Source organism: Myotis nattereri (assembly GCF_964212035.1).
Source record: "Myotis nattereri genome assembly, chromosome: 17".
Lineage (NCBI taxonomy): Eukaryota > Metazoa > Chordata > Mammalia > Chiroptera > Vespertilionidae > Myotis > Myotis nattereri.
Window position 1 is genome coordinate 36,679,581 of NC_138092.1, and position 17,217 is coordinate 36,696,797.

Below are 17,217 nucleotides of genomic sequence, written 5' to 3' on the forward strand. Positions count from 1 at the left end.
TGATAATTAACAGTAATTTCTTTTTTCTTTAAGTTACTTTCTGTGTATTTGAGTGGGTTCATTGTCAACAATACTAATTTACATTTAGGTTTAATATAAATAACTACAGGCCTGGTGCACAGATTTGTGCACCAGTAGGGTCCCTTGACCTGGCCTGAACCCTCTTGTAATCCGGGACCCCTCGGGGTATGTTGGATAGCCTGTTTTAATTCGATCCCCACAGGCCCGATCCAGACAGGAGGGAGCCCAATCCTGTGCATTGAGCGTCTGTCCCTAGTGGTCAGTATGCATCATAGCGACCAGTCGACCGGTTGTTCAGTTGTTCGTTCATTTGGTCGCTTAGGCTTTTATATATATAGATAGGTTGACCTGGCCCTGGATTAGCAAAACCAAGAAGTAGAAGATAGCAACATAATGTAATAAACAGACACCTGGATTAGGAGTCCATGCAGAGGCTTAAGTCAACCTCTGTCAAAGTGTAAGCATTCAGTTTGACTAGAGTGGTTGATTTCATTATTAGAGGGTTCATAGGATTCAAGACTCAAGTCTTCTTTGGCATTTTCTTCATCTGCAAAATGGAGATAATTTCATTTCATTCCTGTAAAATTGCTTCACAGGAATAGTGTGAGGATTGAATACAGTGGACCTGTGCTTGATCAATAGCAGCTACTAGATATAGGCCATTTTTCTTTCCTTTATTCAGACATCGCAGTCAAAAAACAAGATTACCAATGGAAGACTTTTCTACCTCCTGGTTCTGAATTAAATACAAAAGGGTTGTAATTATGGGAAGCAAAAGTCACTGTAATTCTATCCCTTAAATTCCAGTCTGCCTCAGTTTACATGTCTAACTTTTGAACTTTAGGAAGAGACCACATTTTCTAGGAGTAGGAAATTTAACTGTAAAATTTTTCATCCTCAATGAGGAACTCCTTCCATAGCCCACTGCCTGCTCTTGCCCCCAAGATTTCAGGCAACAACTCTCTCCTGAAACAACCTGCTTCCATCCATATTTTATTACTGCTCTTAGACAATGCCTCTTCATTTTGAGGGAATCTGACTCCATGAAACTTTCAGCTAAATGCCTTAATTTTGCTCTGTGAAACAAGAAAGAACTCTAATTTCTCCTCTGTCTTTGAAGTCTACAGTTAAATATCTCAATCACTCTCTCCTCTGTCCTTCTGATTAAAAATGAACAACTTCTTTAATAATCCCTTATGTGATATGACCTTCTATCTAGACCTCTCACCATTTTAATCACTTCTCCTTTTGACATACCAAACCTAGGCACAATACTTAAACCGATCAGCAATGTACAGTTCAACTATGAACAACCTAGAGGAGTTGATTGTACTTTCATTAATAATGTCTACTATTGGAATAGCTTTTTTCTTTTTTAGGAATTTCCACTGCACTGCTGGTGTACACTAAAGTTGTAGTTACCTTATATTTGCCTCTTTATTTTTTTAAAAAATATGAACTACTATGTAGCTATGTTTCTTTAATTCTATATTTATGCGATTTAAAAAAAAAATCATGATGGAGTATTTTGCAATTTCATTAGGTTAGTTTCAGGTTCTTGAAACATTTGAAAATGTATGATTGTGCCTTTTTTTTCTATTCTTTTTTTTATTTGCCTTGTTTTATCTCTCTTGCTGTAAAAGCTCTTTCTTGTCTACAGAAGTGACCAACATTTGCCTCCGTTCATCTCCTTGGCTGGGGCACATTGTGAGTGATTGTACGAGGAGTTCAGCCCTGAGTCTGGCGCACAGCCAAATGAGTCATTACAGAATCTCCCAACATTCAAAGGCAAAATTCTGGGTGGCAGGTGCCTTGATTAGCTTGATTTGTATTGTCTCTGGGCTTCAAAAATGCATTTTACAAGAGTACAGAGAACTGTTTCCCAGGATACTTGTTATCTTTAAAAATACTGAGGCTGCCTTTTCATGAATTGGCTTTATTAAGTTGATATGTTAAACTAACTGGCAGTGGATGTAAGATGAGTTACATTTAACTTCTAACCTGCAATGTTGCTCTGAGTTCGAGGCAGGGCCAAATAGTTTGGCTCTGAAGTTCATTGTCAAGAAGTATCCAGGATTTCTAATGTTTATCACAATTAACATTGAGAGTGTGTAAAATTAGGCTACACATGTTATAAGAATCCTTTTTTCTCTTGAAATTTTTGGCTTTTAGATTTCCAGACCTGGCAGGCAATCTTTTTGGCTCTTCGGCTTCTGGTCCTAGCTGTTCTCACAAAATGCAAACACATGCAAAAACATTGTAATAAACCTCAATGTTCAGTCATGTTCGGTAAGACTTCAAAAGATGTTTGCTTTGAACTTGGTTCTAAAGATGGGCATACCTTCATGAGAATGAAAGATATCTTCTTACTCTCTATGATGTGGTTTGGCCCTTTCCAGGACCCTAAAGTAATCTTTGTTCTGGAAGGCACATTAAATTCACTTTTGGACTAAGAATTAACATAGAAATTTCCTCCTATAGAACATCTTGAGGCTCTGGTCTCCAAAGGGGCAAGGATTTTAGACCACAAAGGAAAAACTACACTGCATCAAAGAGACTTGGAATGTCATCATGAGCTCTGTGCCCTGTCTTAGATTTAATGAAGCCTTTAGATTGTGGTTCGTGAGGTTGGTGGGTGTTGGATGATATGTCTAATCTCTGATATCACTGTGCAGTTTACAAAAACGTGAGATGAGGCTGAAGGGGTGTAGTAAGCCCTGTAGTTAGCAGAATATGATTGGAAAGGTACCTTCTGTAAACAGGTCCTTCCACATCCTTCCCTGCTTTGTTTCATTTCTAAGTTTTATCCAGCTTCTCTAAGTCTGTCCTACAGAGAACCTTTGCCTTTGATCCCACCTCAGATAGACCATTTTAGCTGGTGAGACTGAGGTCTCTTTTTGACAATTCCATTGGAGCTCCCTCCTTTACTGTTATTCTTATATTCTGTCATAGTTTATTTTTGTTTATCTATGTTTGGGGTCCGTTATAAAACTCAGAACAAACATAGTCAATTTTCTTTCTCTAGTTCACATTTGGATGATAGTTTCTGTGGATCCTGAATAGATCTAAAGCATGATTTCTTGCTACTAAAATCTCCCTGATTCTGTCATTTCTATAATATTCAAAACTTTTACCAAATTCTTTGTCTTTCTATGTTTCTCAGCATATTTCCAAAATTATGTCTTTCAAGCTGGCCTGTCAAGTCTGATTGAACATCAAAATATATCTTATGTTAGATTTTGTTGGCAATGTGGACCTCTGTTGACTTCTTCCCTCAGGCCCTGCAAATAGTAAGGATAGGTCTGTGAGACTGACAGTGTAGCAGGCCAAGGAAGTCAGCATGGCAAATGCTGTAATTATTGAGAGTAATGGGAACATGTGGTGGGTTGGGTGGGGGCAATGCAAGCATGTGGGTTAGGGAAGTCTTCCTGGAACCAGTGGACTGAACTTAGACTTGCCAAGAGTAGAATTTTACCAGGTGACATCAACAAGATAGCATGCCATGCACAAAGCAATGGGTTGAGGAGGGATGGAAGGACAGAAGGAAGGATGAAAGGATGCAGAGAGATAGAGCCACTGACTGTGGGGTGACCTGGAATGTATTGAGCATGACTGGAGTATTGCAGAGGGTCATGAGTTGCAGGATAGATGTCAGGAACAAAGTATTGTTAAAGATATAGTCTTTCTCCATTTCCTCAACAATAAATTTACCTTGACTTGTGTCATTCACCTCTCTGCAGTTTTCATGTTCCAGACTTTTTAAAGTTCCCTTTTATCTCATCCTCAGTCAACCTTCCATTTACCTATGAATTTACTGCTGAGAACATATTTATATGTGAAGCCATTCACCTGTCATTAAAAGTGCAATAATTTTTATTGAAAGAATGACACAAAAATAAGAATAGGTAAATTAAAAAGTGGCATCTGATTTTCCCACTTTCAGGTCCTCATCCAAGCTGTATTCTTAAAGAATTAAGCATATCTCTAATTTTCCTACCTTATAGAGTATAAGGTTGGTTTTCTCTGTCGTTCATTCACTAAAATTCTGCTAAAACTAATACTAATAATTTCTATCCTGATTAATAATGATGACAGCCAGGAACTTAGTCTCATCTTCTGTGATCTAGAGACATTATTTTATTTAATCATCACAATAAGCCATGAGGCACATGGTGTTATAATGATTTACAGATGAGGAAATTGAGACCCAGAGCACTTATGTAACTTGCCCAGTGCACATGAGCGTAAGTGGCAGAACTAGGGTATGAACACATATTTGCTTGACTCCAAAGCCTGTACTCTTGTCTCTCTAGGACATCACCACCTTTTGCCACCTTCTGACAGTACATGGAGTCAAGGCCAAGTCTTAGTCTTGTGCTCGGTCTATGTTAAGCAGAAGAAATACTGTACATAAATATAGGTGATGAGTTCGGATGCAATAGTGGAAACTGCCTTTTCACATTATCCTAGAGGCAGGGAAAACTTCAGAGTTAGTAACTGTGATACTGTTAATAAGTTAAAGAACCCCTTATCTCCTCCTCTGAGTCACTTCACTTACTCATTTGGAAGTCACCTCTTTTTCTTGGAAAATTGATTATACTTCTACACATTTCCCCCACGCAAGTCACAACTCTCCTAGTGACACTGTTTATGGCATCAGCTGCCAAGTTTGTGACAGGCCAGATTATTTTAATTTATGCATTTTGTTTATTTGGCTTGAACCACTTAAGGAATCAATTAAAAATAAAAACATTAGCCCCTTTCAAATCAACGTGCTAAAGATTAAAAATATGCTTTTGAATGTAAATGTGCTTCTGCATTGTACTGCCTGTATTTATTTACATTTACAAGTCAGTGAAAAAGAATTTTTCTTTCAAAGTTTAAATTATTCTATAGCTCATTAAATAATGCAAAGGTTTCTGACATGTGAAACTGGTCTTATTTGTTCTTGAGTTGAAAACTCAGACACATACGTTAAAAGAAACAAACAGAAAATCGTTTGTGTCCATGCATCAGCTAGAAAAATCCCTAGTACTATTACTTATCTAAAAAATAAATCATTTTTTAAATGAAAGAAGCATGGGCTGTGAACAGGAGAAACAAAAAAGTCCTGGTGTTACATGAACATTGGGCATGTCAAGTTTCCTGCATCACAGTGCAGGAGGTTGGTCACCTTAGCCATTTAACCATTTTGCAGAGACACAGGTTAATTTAATTTTAAAAGAACACTTTGTATATCTGATTTAAATTATGAATCTGACATTCATATTTCACTGACCTTGGAGAATTTATACAGGTACTTTACAAATTCCAAAGTAGCATCTATTGATTTTTTTTAAAAGCTTAATGGAAGAGAATTTAAAGGCTTAATTATTTCAAATTATAAAAATCAGAATTGCCAACTGATTTTTATGAGGTTGGTGTTATAATTAGATTAGCTTAAGATTCAATCAGAAGGATAAGAGTGTCCTTTAACTACCTTCCTAGACATATAACTAGTAATTACCTCTTTACATAGACCTGAAGATTTGGATCAATGAAGGATTAGATATGTAACCATGGAGATGTAGCCAACAAGAACTAGAGAATTATAAATTTCACTCTTATTTTTTAAGAGTTTCATTTGGACTTAACATTTATGCCTGTATCAATATAGTTGCCATTAGACATGGCTATCAGTTTCCTTTTAAATCTCTTTTTATTACAAATAGAACACAAACATATAAAAATCACCCAAATCAAATGTTTGGCTTAATTATTTATTACAATGAGAATGCTACCCAGGTCAAGAAGTGTCCACAGTGTGCCCTGTCCCAATCACAACCTCTGCCTCTTCCCACAAATAACTAGTCTAACTTTTATAATAATCAACGACTTCCATTTTAAAAGTAGCCTTGTCACCCAAATATGCATCCCTTGACATTATGTTAACCTCGCCAACTTTTTAAAGTTAGATGTCCTTACGTCTCTTTTAATCTACAGGTTCCTCTTCAATTTCTTGCATTTTCTTACAATTTATCTGTTAATGTACCCTGACCCTTACCTGTAGAGTTATCCACAGGTATGCTAATTTCATATTCTTGGAGCAATGCAATATGTTTTCAGTTCTTAATATTTTCCTGAAAATTTTCTGGAAACTGGATAAAGCTACTCTTCAGCACAATAAAAAGAGTTGCATATGTCTGGCTGGTGTTACTCAGTGGTTGAGCATTGATGCATGAATCAAAAGGTCACAGGTTCAATTCCTGGTCAGAGCACATCCCCAGTAGGGGGCATGCAAGAGGTAGCCAATTGATGATGTTTCTCTTTCATCAATGTTTCTATCATTCTATCCCTCTCCTTTCTCTCTAAAAATCAATAAAAAACATTTTTTAAAAAGAGGTGTGTAATATCTGGTTGTTTTCTCATTTTATAATCTTAGCAGCCATTGATGCTTAATGCCAGTACCTGTTTATTTACTAGTAGTTGCTAAGTGGTGATATTTGAACTCTATTATTTTTTTAGTATTTGTATGTTAGAATACTTTTGTTAAGAAACTCTTTCCTTCATTTACTATTTGCTTAGCCAGGAATTCAGTCAATTCTCGTAAGAAAGGCAGGATAAATACCAATACTTAGAAGGCAAAAACTAATAATGATTTTTGCCCTCAAACAACTTAGGGTTAAATGGTAAAGAGTGATTTACCATTTAAGCAGTGAATATAATAGAGTGTGATATGTATTTTGAGAAAGATGTGTACAGTGCCAGAATATAGAGACATGAGTGACGGGGACAGGGTAGGAGGCATGAAACCATGGGCAGATCACTAGAGATATACACATTAAATACTGCACTGTACAGGGGTATAACTCTTTGGAGTTTCTAATACTCTTTGACCTTCACAATCTCAGATGAAACACAACCCTGTGGTTCTGTTGTCTGTACAGCTTCAAAAGAAAGCCGTGACTCTCAAGATCTCATGGCAGATGATTTGCTGTGTTGCCACATTAAATCATTTTAGAAAAAATGAATACTCCTTTTTGTACATAATAAAAGTGAAATGGTATTAATAATTGACATGATAAATTAATCAGCACATATCAGAGAAGACACACATGACTAGAGCAATAAATTGTTCAAGGTCAAATAGATTTTTTTAAAGTTGATTGACTATTGATATATATCTCAATCTAATTTTTAAGTCAATGCAATTCAAAATCATTAACACTAAGCTATCTGCTCTTACAGCCCCGCCCTCTTGTCCATCCCTTCACTTGTCCAACATCCACTGATGAAAGATTCTACTTTCCCAAACAGGGAGCCTCTCATTCATTACTGACTTTGTCCCCACCCCCCTTCTTTTTTTACATAGGATTAAAGGAAAGAATGAAATATCTTTTTTCTTTGCAACTGAATAACCACTTTACAGAAAATAATTAGAAACACTAAAATGTTTTAAATCATTAAAAATTTAACATTATAAGTAACTAGAGGCCCGATGCACGAAATTCGTGCAAGGGGCTTGGCCCTTGTAGCCCAGGCTGCCTCAGCTGGCCCTCGCAGCCCTGGCTTTGTCTGGAAGGTCATACGGAAGGTTGTCCAGATGGTTGTTCTGCTGTTCGGTCTAATTAGCATATTACCTCTTTATTATATAGGATAATCATCAATTCCATAATTGCTTCTGCCCTTCTTCATTCTTTAAGGTAAGAGCATTACTGCTAAAGGCACTATTTAGCTTATTTTAATTTAAAAGTTGGTTAGGGATTGAGTATTCTCTGTCCCTTCTGAGGGGACAAATTTAGCTCCTGATCATTAGTGGAACTTAAAGTCAGAGTGGATCATAACATCGTATCTTTTTTTAAAATATGTTTTTATTTATTTCAGAGAGAGAGGAAGGAAGAGGGAGATAGATATTGATCACTACCTCCTACGGTTCCCCTACTAGGGATTGAACCCTCAACCCCATGTGCCCTGACTAGGAATTGAACCAGTGACCTCTTGGTGCATGGGACAATGCTCAATCAATCCACTGAGCTACACCCACCGGGCATAACATTTTATCTTAAAACTAGAGGCCCAGTGCACGAAATTGTACGCGGATAGGGTCCCTAGGCCTAGCCTGCGATCAGGGCCATCTTTTGCCCTCTCGCCAGTCCCCAGTCCAGCCCCACCACCACCACCCACCCCAGTTCCTCATTTGCCATCCAGCGATTAAAGAACAGCTCACTCTGCCTTAAGTGCCTTGTGCCATCAAAAGGCACCTGGCCCTTTGCTCCCTTTAAAGAAGTAAAATAAATGCCCTCTCTCTGCACCTGTCTCTTCTCTCTCTTGTGAATCCTTTCACAGCCAGCGTCACCAGCCAAAACCCTAACAATGACGTGGGAAACTCAACCAGGAAGCGCTATGCCTGTGGGAGGAGGTGCAGGGAACCAGGAGTGCCCTCTTGCTCCTGCTCCTCCCTCCCGCCTTCCCCCCCTCCCGCCCTCACTGCCCCAGCAGCCTGGCTCAGCCCCTCTCCCATCGTGGAGCTGCTCAGCTCAGGCTCTGGCCCCACCCATCCTGCAGGGAGGAGCATGCGCAGTTTCTTGCAGACCCAGAAGTGGCTATGGAGAAGAGGGTGGCCTTTGTGCTTTAAGGCTGATGTACTCTGTCCACCTCCCAGCAATGAAGGCTGAGGGTCGCTGCAGGCGCTGAAGTCCTTATTGAAATCTCTGCTCTAGAGCCTCTCACAGCAGAGAGTATGTGTCCCAGAAGGCTGTGCAGTGGAGGCACCATGTTCCTTTCAGAAGAAACTGAAGATTGATCAGAACCTGTGGGTGGTGGGGAGGGACCAAGAGGTCTGCCCTCTGCCCCTTGCCAGTCTCCAGTCCCACCCTGCTGCCATCCAGCCTGGTTCCCCATGGTTCCCCATTGGCCATCCAGTAATCGGAGCTTGCGGACTGGAGAGAGGGACCAAGAGGTGGTCAGTGCACCTCATAGCGACTGGTCGATCGGTTGTTTTGGTCGTGATGCCTAGCCTTTTATTATATAGGATGCTCCTATCAGTTAGCCTTTAGCAATGCTAAAGCAATCAGATATCTTCTCTACTGGATAAAGCTGTCATTTTCAGAGACAAATGGTCTGCAATGATGCTATATTTATCCATAAGATTGTGGGCAAATTTTCATTAAAAAATTCTGAATGATTTAAAAGATGTATGAACTTTCCAAAAATGTCTGCGTTTCTAACTGTGGCACCCACTATTTTACTATTTAGAAATAGATCCCTGCCTGTTCTCTCGGACATCAGTAGCTGCCAGTAGAGTATGCTGGAGTTTGGAAAGCTGAACTTCAATCCTCTACCATCTGTCACCAATGCAGTAGCTTTGTGTAATAATGTAATTAAGAAATATAGCATATAGCATCATTATCAGCATCTGTATTACAGGGAATTATAGTATAAAATTAGGAAATAACACATGATGTTAATATCTCTCTGTCTAAAAATACAGTGCAGAGTATAATTGGTGCTCCTCATTGTAATACTTGTGGTTTCATATATTTGCTCTGTTGTGCCTGGGACCTTGCACAAAATTTTCTTTCTGCCTGATATGAGTCCTCTTTCTATTCAGCTTCCTGTTCTGGCTAATTGACTAAGTCAAGACTAATTGACTTGGTCTTGAGGACTAAGCTTTATAATAACTTCCTCAACTTTCAATCCCTCCACATTGTCTTCTTCATCACATGTATCTAGTGGGCTACACCAGTTCCCAGCACATGTGAGCTCTCAACACATGCTTATTAAGTAAATGAAAGCCTAGGTGGCTTTTCCTCCTATTTTTCCCCCATAGCACCTTGGGCTTACCTGTGCCAAGTAACTTTTGCTCTCTATTCTAATAACTTGTGTATTTGTTTCCTCAAAATGAACTTTTTATGATAGGGCTGAGTTCTTGTTCACCAATTTGTCTCCACCCTAGCACAGAATGTGACACACCATAGGTGCTTAATAAATGCTGGTGGAATAAACAATGGGTGGACTTTTGTGGGTCCCTTGGGTTCAGAAATGTCCTGGCCATCCATCTCAAGCTCCCTTCTTCTATGGGTTCTAAATACTTCATGTACGTCTTAGGAAGGTGCTCTCTGTGTTAGGATTATTGTTTAGTTTCATTTGAAAAAAGGTGGGGAGGAAGATCTGTGTTAGGATTATTGTTTAGTTTCATTTGAAAAAAGGTGGGGAGAAAGATCATTCTGGCAGAGGTAAGGATCTCATGAAAATGTCTTTGACAGAAATTAGTACCAGAGCTCTTAGACACAAAAGGGTTGTGAGTAAATGTACTCTCCATACAAACGAAAGTCTTTATGCATTTTGTCTAAAGGTTAGTCAGAGGTAAATAAAAATTACCTACTGATTGAAAGAAAAGCAGCATGGTATAGTGAAAAACGGCAATAGATTCAGGAGGGTGTGGGCCTAGTCCTACTTCTGTCTCTAGGATATTCCATCTCAATGAAAATGTCTCCTTAACTGCAGAATAACTAGGGGAGTGACAAGAGCTTTTGTCTCTAACAGCCATGTCAGATGTTTCTTTTTCTCAGTTTATATTTTGTAATTCACATTTAAAACATTTTATCTCAACTTTGGTTATATTTAGGCTCATGATAAGTAAAACCACATTTCAGGAAATACCTTTTTTTCCTTTTGTTTAAGGCACAGTTTCCATGTATTCTGCCCTTTCCCTCCTTCACATGCCCTGTCTGCCTCCCTTATACCCCCTTTCCTATCTTTGTTTCTCAAGGGAAGTTGCATTTGGATATTTTTAATTCATTTCCAGGTGCTTCCAAAAATATTATGTTGTTAGAATGACTTGTTATTTAAAATGCCAGTTCTTTAAACCTATGGAATGGATGACTGAAGTTGATAGCTTTGTGTTTTAGAAGATATTTTATTTCACTAGCGCCCCGACAGAGCGCTCTTGATTTGGGCTGTATCTTCTGATCCTAACACATAGAGATCCTGCCACCTTGTTCTTTTTTTTTTTTTTTAATTCTTTATTGTTTAAAGTATTACATGAGTCTCCTTTTTCTCCCCCATTGACCTCTTCCCCACAATCCTCTCCCAAACACAAGCCCTCACTCCACCCCCCCCCCCCCCCCCGCCTGCCGCCACTGTCTGTGTCCATTGATTTTGCTCATATGAATGCATACAAGTCCTTTGGTTGATCATTTATCTCCTCAATCCCCCCCCCCCCCCCCACCACCACCACCACCACTGCCACCTTTCCTCATAGCTTGTACAGTCTGTTCGATGCTTCTATGTCTCTGGTTCTATTTTTGTTCATCAGTTTATGTTGTTCATTATATTCCACAAATGAGTGAGATCATGTGATATTTATCTTTCTCTGACTGGCTTATTTCGCTTAGCATAATTCTCTCTAGTTCCATCCATGCTGTTGCAAATGATAATAATTCCTTCTTTTTCTTGTCCACTTGGCCTTGTACCCCATTTGTAATCCTCTCTGTGAGGTGTTTGTTTCCTCTGTATTTTCCACCTGCCATCTTTGACTCCACACTCCTCCTCGTCAGTGCTCCTCCTCACCAGTGCTGTCCGTGTCAGTGACTCATGAATGGCAGTTACAGCCATGCGTCCGTTCTGTGTGGTCTTTGAAACAAACAGTGTTGTGTGAGTTGCTCCTTTTCTCTGCGGTAGAGTTGAAGAGGACCTGCCTGACACTGTGGGAAGAAGCAAGCCTGAGAAGAAGCCTTATAGAACACCTAGTGATTTACTTACATTTGATCATCAAGAAAGCCACCAGTTACCACTGTGCCTTAGCATAAGAGTGCATGTGTCCAGACAAACAGGGAAAACCATTGCACTCAGCTCCAGGGAAACCAAGCACCCTCTTCAGTGAGCACCTAGGGACTGCGCTGCAGCATCTCACCATTAGCCCTCAGGTGTGCAGAGGCCATCCATCCAGACTACAGATGCCGGCCCCTCCAGAGAGCATCTGTAACAACAAGCAGTTTGTCACCTCATCCTCTTGTCCTTAGCCAGCCAGGCATAGGGGGAGGGATTATGAGGACAGAAGGACTGGTCTGTCACTCAGAAGATCCAATTGGAAGAACGCACAGCATTCCTTCTGCACTCGTTGTCCTAATGAGGGGAGATAGTGTAGCAAGTTCAACCATAAAAAGCCGTTTATCTGAAGTAATTTTCCAGCCATCTCTATATGCTTTGAGTTAAATTCCTCACAGTTAAGGGGGTTTATGTGGATTTGATTTTTCCTTATAGTTTATCTTTTAGTTTAAATACGTATAACTATCTTTCCTCTTTTGTTATCGTATCCATTGAGCTTCCTACAAGCTTGAAGCATGTGGAAACATCTCAACTGCAGCATATTAATTTTTGTTGTGGAAACCATGATTTGAAAAAATATTACCATTTGTAAGTTTTTAGGAATACCAGCACTTTATTTCTAGCTTAAATTTGTTTAGAAATGAGCATGCTTTTAAAAAAAATCCCCTCGAAGTGCTTTATAGTATACATCACTTTTTTAACTAAAGTAAATTTATTTTTTATGTTTTAAACTTTTTGTTTCCACAAGGTAAAGAGGGTTAGAGTGGGATCCAGTCCCAGAAATACCCTGCTTAGCTCCTTGATTTTGAACCCTTCACTCAGCATTGTTCAATTTATGTATTAAATTGGCCTGGGAATGTCTTTTCTCAAGTCATAGTGAAAAAACTAATGAAATGAGATAATATATGTGAAAGTTCTTGAAAAGTTAACAAAGAGGATCCTCAAAGAGTTAGAAACAAAAGTAAACTTATTCAAACTTATTTAGTTATCATTTAAACACATATGGTGTTCTAGAGTTTATCGTTTCCTGGTATCTCAGAATTTATTTCCAAATGTCTCCTGCATGTAAGATAAAAATATAATTTATCCAAACTAACAAGTTGTTTGACAGTTTTGGTCACCAGTGTTCGGATGAACTTGTGATATATGTTTAAATTATTTTAAATGTCAGTGATTTAAACTGCAATGATTACCAGCATTCAATGAAGTGCTAGGAAAAGGCACAGTAGTGGAGAATTAACTAATAACATACAAGTAAGGTGCAAAAGATTTATATAAACATTTGGGAAAAGGCAGGTTAATGACCTGTACACTTTCCCTAAAATATTCTTAAGTCCATGTATTAGATCCCCAAACACATTTATAGAATGCAGACTTAGTGACTTTTTCTTAATCTTATTGTAAGAACACATTTACAGAACATTTTATACTACACATTTAGCATTCTGTCCTAAGATTTTGTCAGTTATTCTAGGTGGTTATATGTTTATGTGACCTAAAATTGCTGTTGCCTTGGAAAAAAAAACTTACCTCCTTCACCTTAAGAAGTTGCCCATCTGTTAATCTCACAAACATCAACTGAGATGCTGGGGGGATGGTAAAGTTTTGGTGTTGCTCCTAGGTGTCAATCTCCTCCATGACTCTCTTCTCTCATTCTTTCTTCTCCCTCTCCTGACTTTGTCAACCTCTCTTCCTCTTTGCCTCTAGGGAGAAGCCCCCAGTGGAGGACAGTCATTGAAACACTACATGGAAGAAGTGAGTTTTAACGTGGCCTGTAACCCAGTCTGATAACAGTCTATCTATCATATAGAATGAAACCCTCATGTGGGCTTTCTCCATCCGCCTGTAGGGTTTCCAGTCTATGCCCACTCTTTGGTCATGCCCACAGAAACAGGATAACAAATAATGGTATAAAAATGGCTTTTGGTCCTCATTGGTAGGGAGATACGGTGTGTCAATTCATCCTGAAAATGAAGGTATAAACCTAGTGCTATTATGCATTTTCACTCATAAACATTTGCTGATATCCTAGTAAATGAAAAACACATGCTTTTTGTTGGCCATGTCCAAAAAAGTAAGACATGGTCATTGCTCTTATGACAAGAACAATCTATACCAACTGTCTTAACAATTTAAATATGTAGATATTTGTGGAAAACCCATTTAGACTTCTGATTTATTTGGAAGATATCCCAGGGTGCTCTGCGTCACATGCTGTGTCTTCGTGCAGTTTGCCAATGGAATTTGGGGACTTTCAGGTAAATCAGTGCATAGAATCCGTAAAACTTGATCTGAAACCTTCCATCAAGGACACTAAATTAGCCACCTGAATTGTTGCAGGTGAAGAGATCTGGGAGATAACTTGGTGATGATGTCATGGAAGCACCAAGTGTTTGGTTCTCAGCAAGACAATCTGTGTCTCTAATTAGTCTATTCTCCCATGCACGAACCCATTCAAAAACAATTTTGATTGCCCTACTAAATGTACTGTGTAGTCCGTTGATTCATTCAGAATACTGAACCTATACTGAAACTCACTTTTACCTCTAGATATCACTTGCAAAGAAAAAGCAGAGTGAATAGCACCCCTTGAAGTCTCTAACATTCTGAGTTTTCATGCTTGTTTGGAGGTGGTTGGAATTTTGTGAAAGGTACATGGAGAAGGAGTAATGAAGAAAAAAAAGGGAATAGCCAGGCAGATGTTTTAAGTTCAGGTTAGAAAAATCAAAATATATGGGGCAGAACATTGGAGGATTGGAGCACCAACTTTAAATTTCCACTTAATGAATTTGATACAAAAATTGAATAGAATACATTAAGCAATTAATGTTGCCAGGAAGAGGCAGACACTGTTTTCAACATGTATATCAACAGAATCTCCCTTTAGGATTCTGTTTGCTCAAGCTCTTGGCTCAGCATCCCACTTGCTGGTACGGTACCTTGTAATGTGTCCTGTATAGGTCTAGCACTGTGGAGGAAAGGGAGCATTGCAGTGTTGATATACGAAATGGGCTGCATATAGCTGATAGAACTTTTAAAGTGTTTTATATTAATTTTGCAGTTCTAAAACAACAACAAAAGATCCTTATTTTCCTCATCATTACAAATGTGCAATCTAAACGTACATGTTGTACACAATTGTAAATGCTCAATGTGACGTGAAGGCTGAGAATGTGTACCTTTTCAGGGCGGTCCTCAGACTTGCAACATCGGCATCACCTGAGGTCTTGTAAAAAATGCAAAATCTCAGGGCTAACACCAGATCCAAAGAATCAAAATCTGCATTCTAACAAGATCCCCATGTAATTCATAAACACCCTAAAGTTTGTGGGCACAACCATAAAGTGTTCTTTCCAATGTTATTTCTAGAGAGGAACTTCATACAACATGGGGAAAAAAATCAATGTTATATAATGTAGGGAGAAGAACATTTTGTTAATAAATTTATGAGTTTTGTTTATTCATGTACTCTGAGGAATAGATGGTTGATTCAGGGTATAAAACCTCAGGATCTTATGAGATTCATTACTGACTTTCAGTTTGAGTTTACAAGTATGTGTGAACTGCCCAAGGTAAGCCTCGCCTTTCTTAGGGGTTCAATTTCACATAGTATTTTTTATCTAATGTTGGTTGATATTTAGCTTTTAGCTCTTTTTAAAATCAATAAATGATCATTTTGACAGTAAAACTAAGTTTGATCTTAATTAGTGAACTACTGATTTACTGAAAGTTCTTTTCAGACATTAATTATTGGATCTTTAGGAAATATATTCAAACTCTCCTTTATTGCGAACAAGTTAAAAATGTGAGCCAAAAATTGATAGTTTTTGGTTTTTTCCCCACTTATGCTCTTATTTCACTTTTCCCTCTTTCTCATATTCCTAGAATCAGCAAACATTAAGGAACAGTGTGTGTGTGTGTGTGTGTGTGTATGCCAGAAGCATTGAAGTTAAAACTGAGCTAGCAAACATTTGCTTTTATTTAGTATACATTAAAACTCAAATAAACCATAGTGTTTACATTTTTAATATATTTAACATTTCTTGCTAAAGTTTGAACAACTCTTTGCAGATCAAAGTCTCTGGTTTTCTTATTTATTTAGTCTTATAATTAGTCAGAATCATAACCACATGAAATTAGACAATTCTGTTTAGACCTAACTCAAAACTAAAGACACAATATAGTCTCCTCAAAAAAATAAAACATTTCTGGTCCATATTTTCTGTTGTTTAATGTGTAATTTTTCCAGAATAGAGTTTATATTTTTGACCAAATAAAAAACAACAAGGTATTTCATAATAATCTACTTTCCCTCATCTTCAAAATTGTTCTGACAATTTTTAAAAATTACATATTCTTTACTTACAAGGCACTTAGTAACTCAAGGCAGAAATAATATTTTCACTTTGTAAAAATTTTAGTGTTTGGAATCATAATATCAACATTCATTGTACACACACACACACACACACACACACACACTCACAATTTAAAATAACATCAAAATCAAGGACTTCCAAAGCTCACTATGCCTTTTGTAGAGAAGCTGGTCTTTTTTAAAATCATATTTCTTTAGATGAATAACTGAGGGCAGCATAATATACTAGTTAGAAATTCCCTACTTATTAGAGAAATGTGTTAATTTAAACATCCATAAATCAGATAAACATAGTGAAATTAAATGGTTGAAGGCCTCTGAAGAACTAAAGACTGAAGTTGATGATTTTTAAAACGTTTTAAAGAACCACTGAGAGCAGTTCTTCACAACCTCAGGAAGTTATTTGGTAAAGGCCGAGGCAACATACACAGGAGTGTGAACTAGCTGCGGGTGTCAGGCAGCAGCTTCACAATCTCTCAGGGTGTCAGGCAGGAAAAGAAGCCTGTTAAGTGACAGACCTTTTTCAAATCTGTAGAGGTTGGTTTTTCCAACTGTGCCACCGATTCTATGCTACAAAATATCTTGGAATCACTTCTCCTGCCAATTGTGTCTGTCTTTTCCCCTGTTTTATATTCTGTGATTGTTAATGCAATGAAATTCCAACTGTACTCCTGAAGGAGAGTGCATGACATTGTTCTTCTATAATAAATAAGACATAATGGACTTTTTATCGTGCACAGGGATTTACTTTTTAAAAATTGAAATAACTATTCTTTAGTATCATACTTTTATTCCACTTAGGAAACAAGGAATTTCTTTTTTTTTTAAATATATTTTATTGATTTTTTACAGAGAGGAAGGGAGAGAGATAGAGAGTTAGAAACGTCGATGAGAGAGAAACATCGATCAGCCGCCTCCTGCACATCTCCCACTGGGGATGTGCCCTCAACCCAGGTACATGCCCTTGACCGGAATCGAACCTGGGACCTTTCAGTCCGCAAGCCGACGCT

At 38.2% G+C, this 17,217-nt stretch overlaps 1 protein-coding gene across 2 annotated transcripts in view; it reads left to right on the plus strand.

Annotated features, from left to right (window-relative positions):
- Positions 1-17,217, plus strand: part of LOC308533179 (uncharacterized protein C8orf34) — a 466,353-nt gene that overhangs the window by 214,771 nt on the left and 234,365 nt on the right. For both annotated transcript variants that reach the window (XR_013997045.1, XM_081111001.1), the window contains one exon: positions 13,537-13,584. Coding sequence is in view for 1 of the 2 variants with exons in the window: in XM_081111001.1 (XP_080967127.1) it covers positions 13,537-13,584 (48 nt within the window). In the remaining variant the exon portion in view is untranslated. The remainder of the gene's footprint in view (positions 1-13,536; positions 13,585-17,217) is intronic.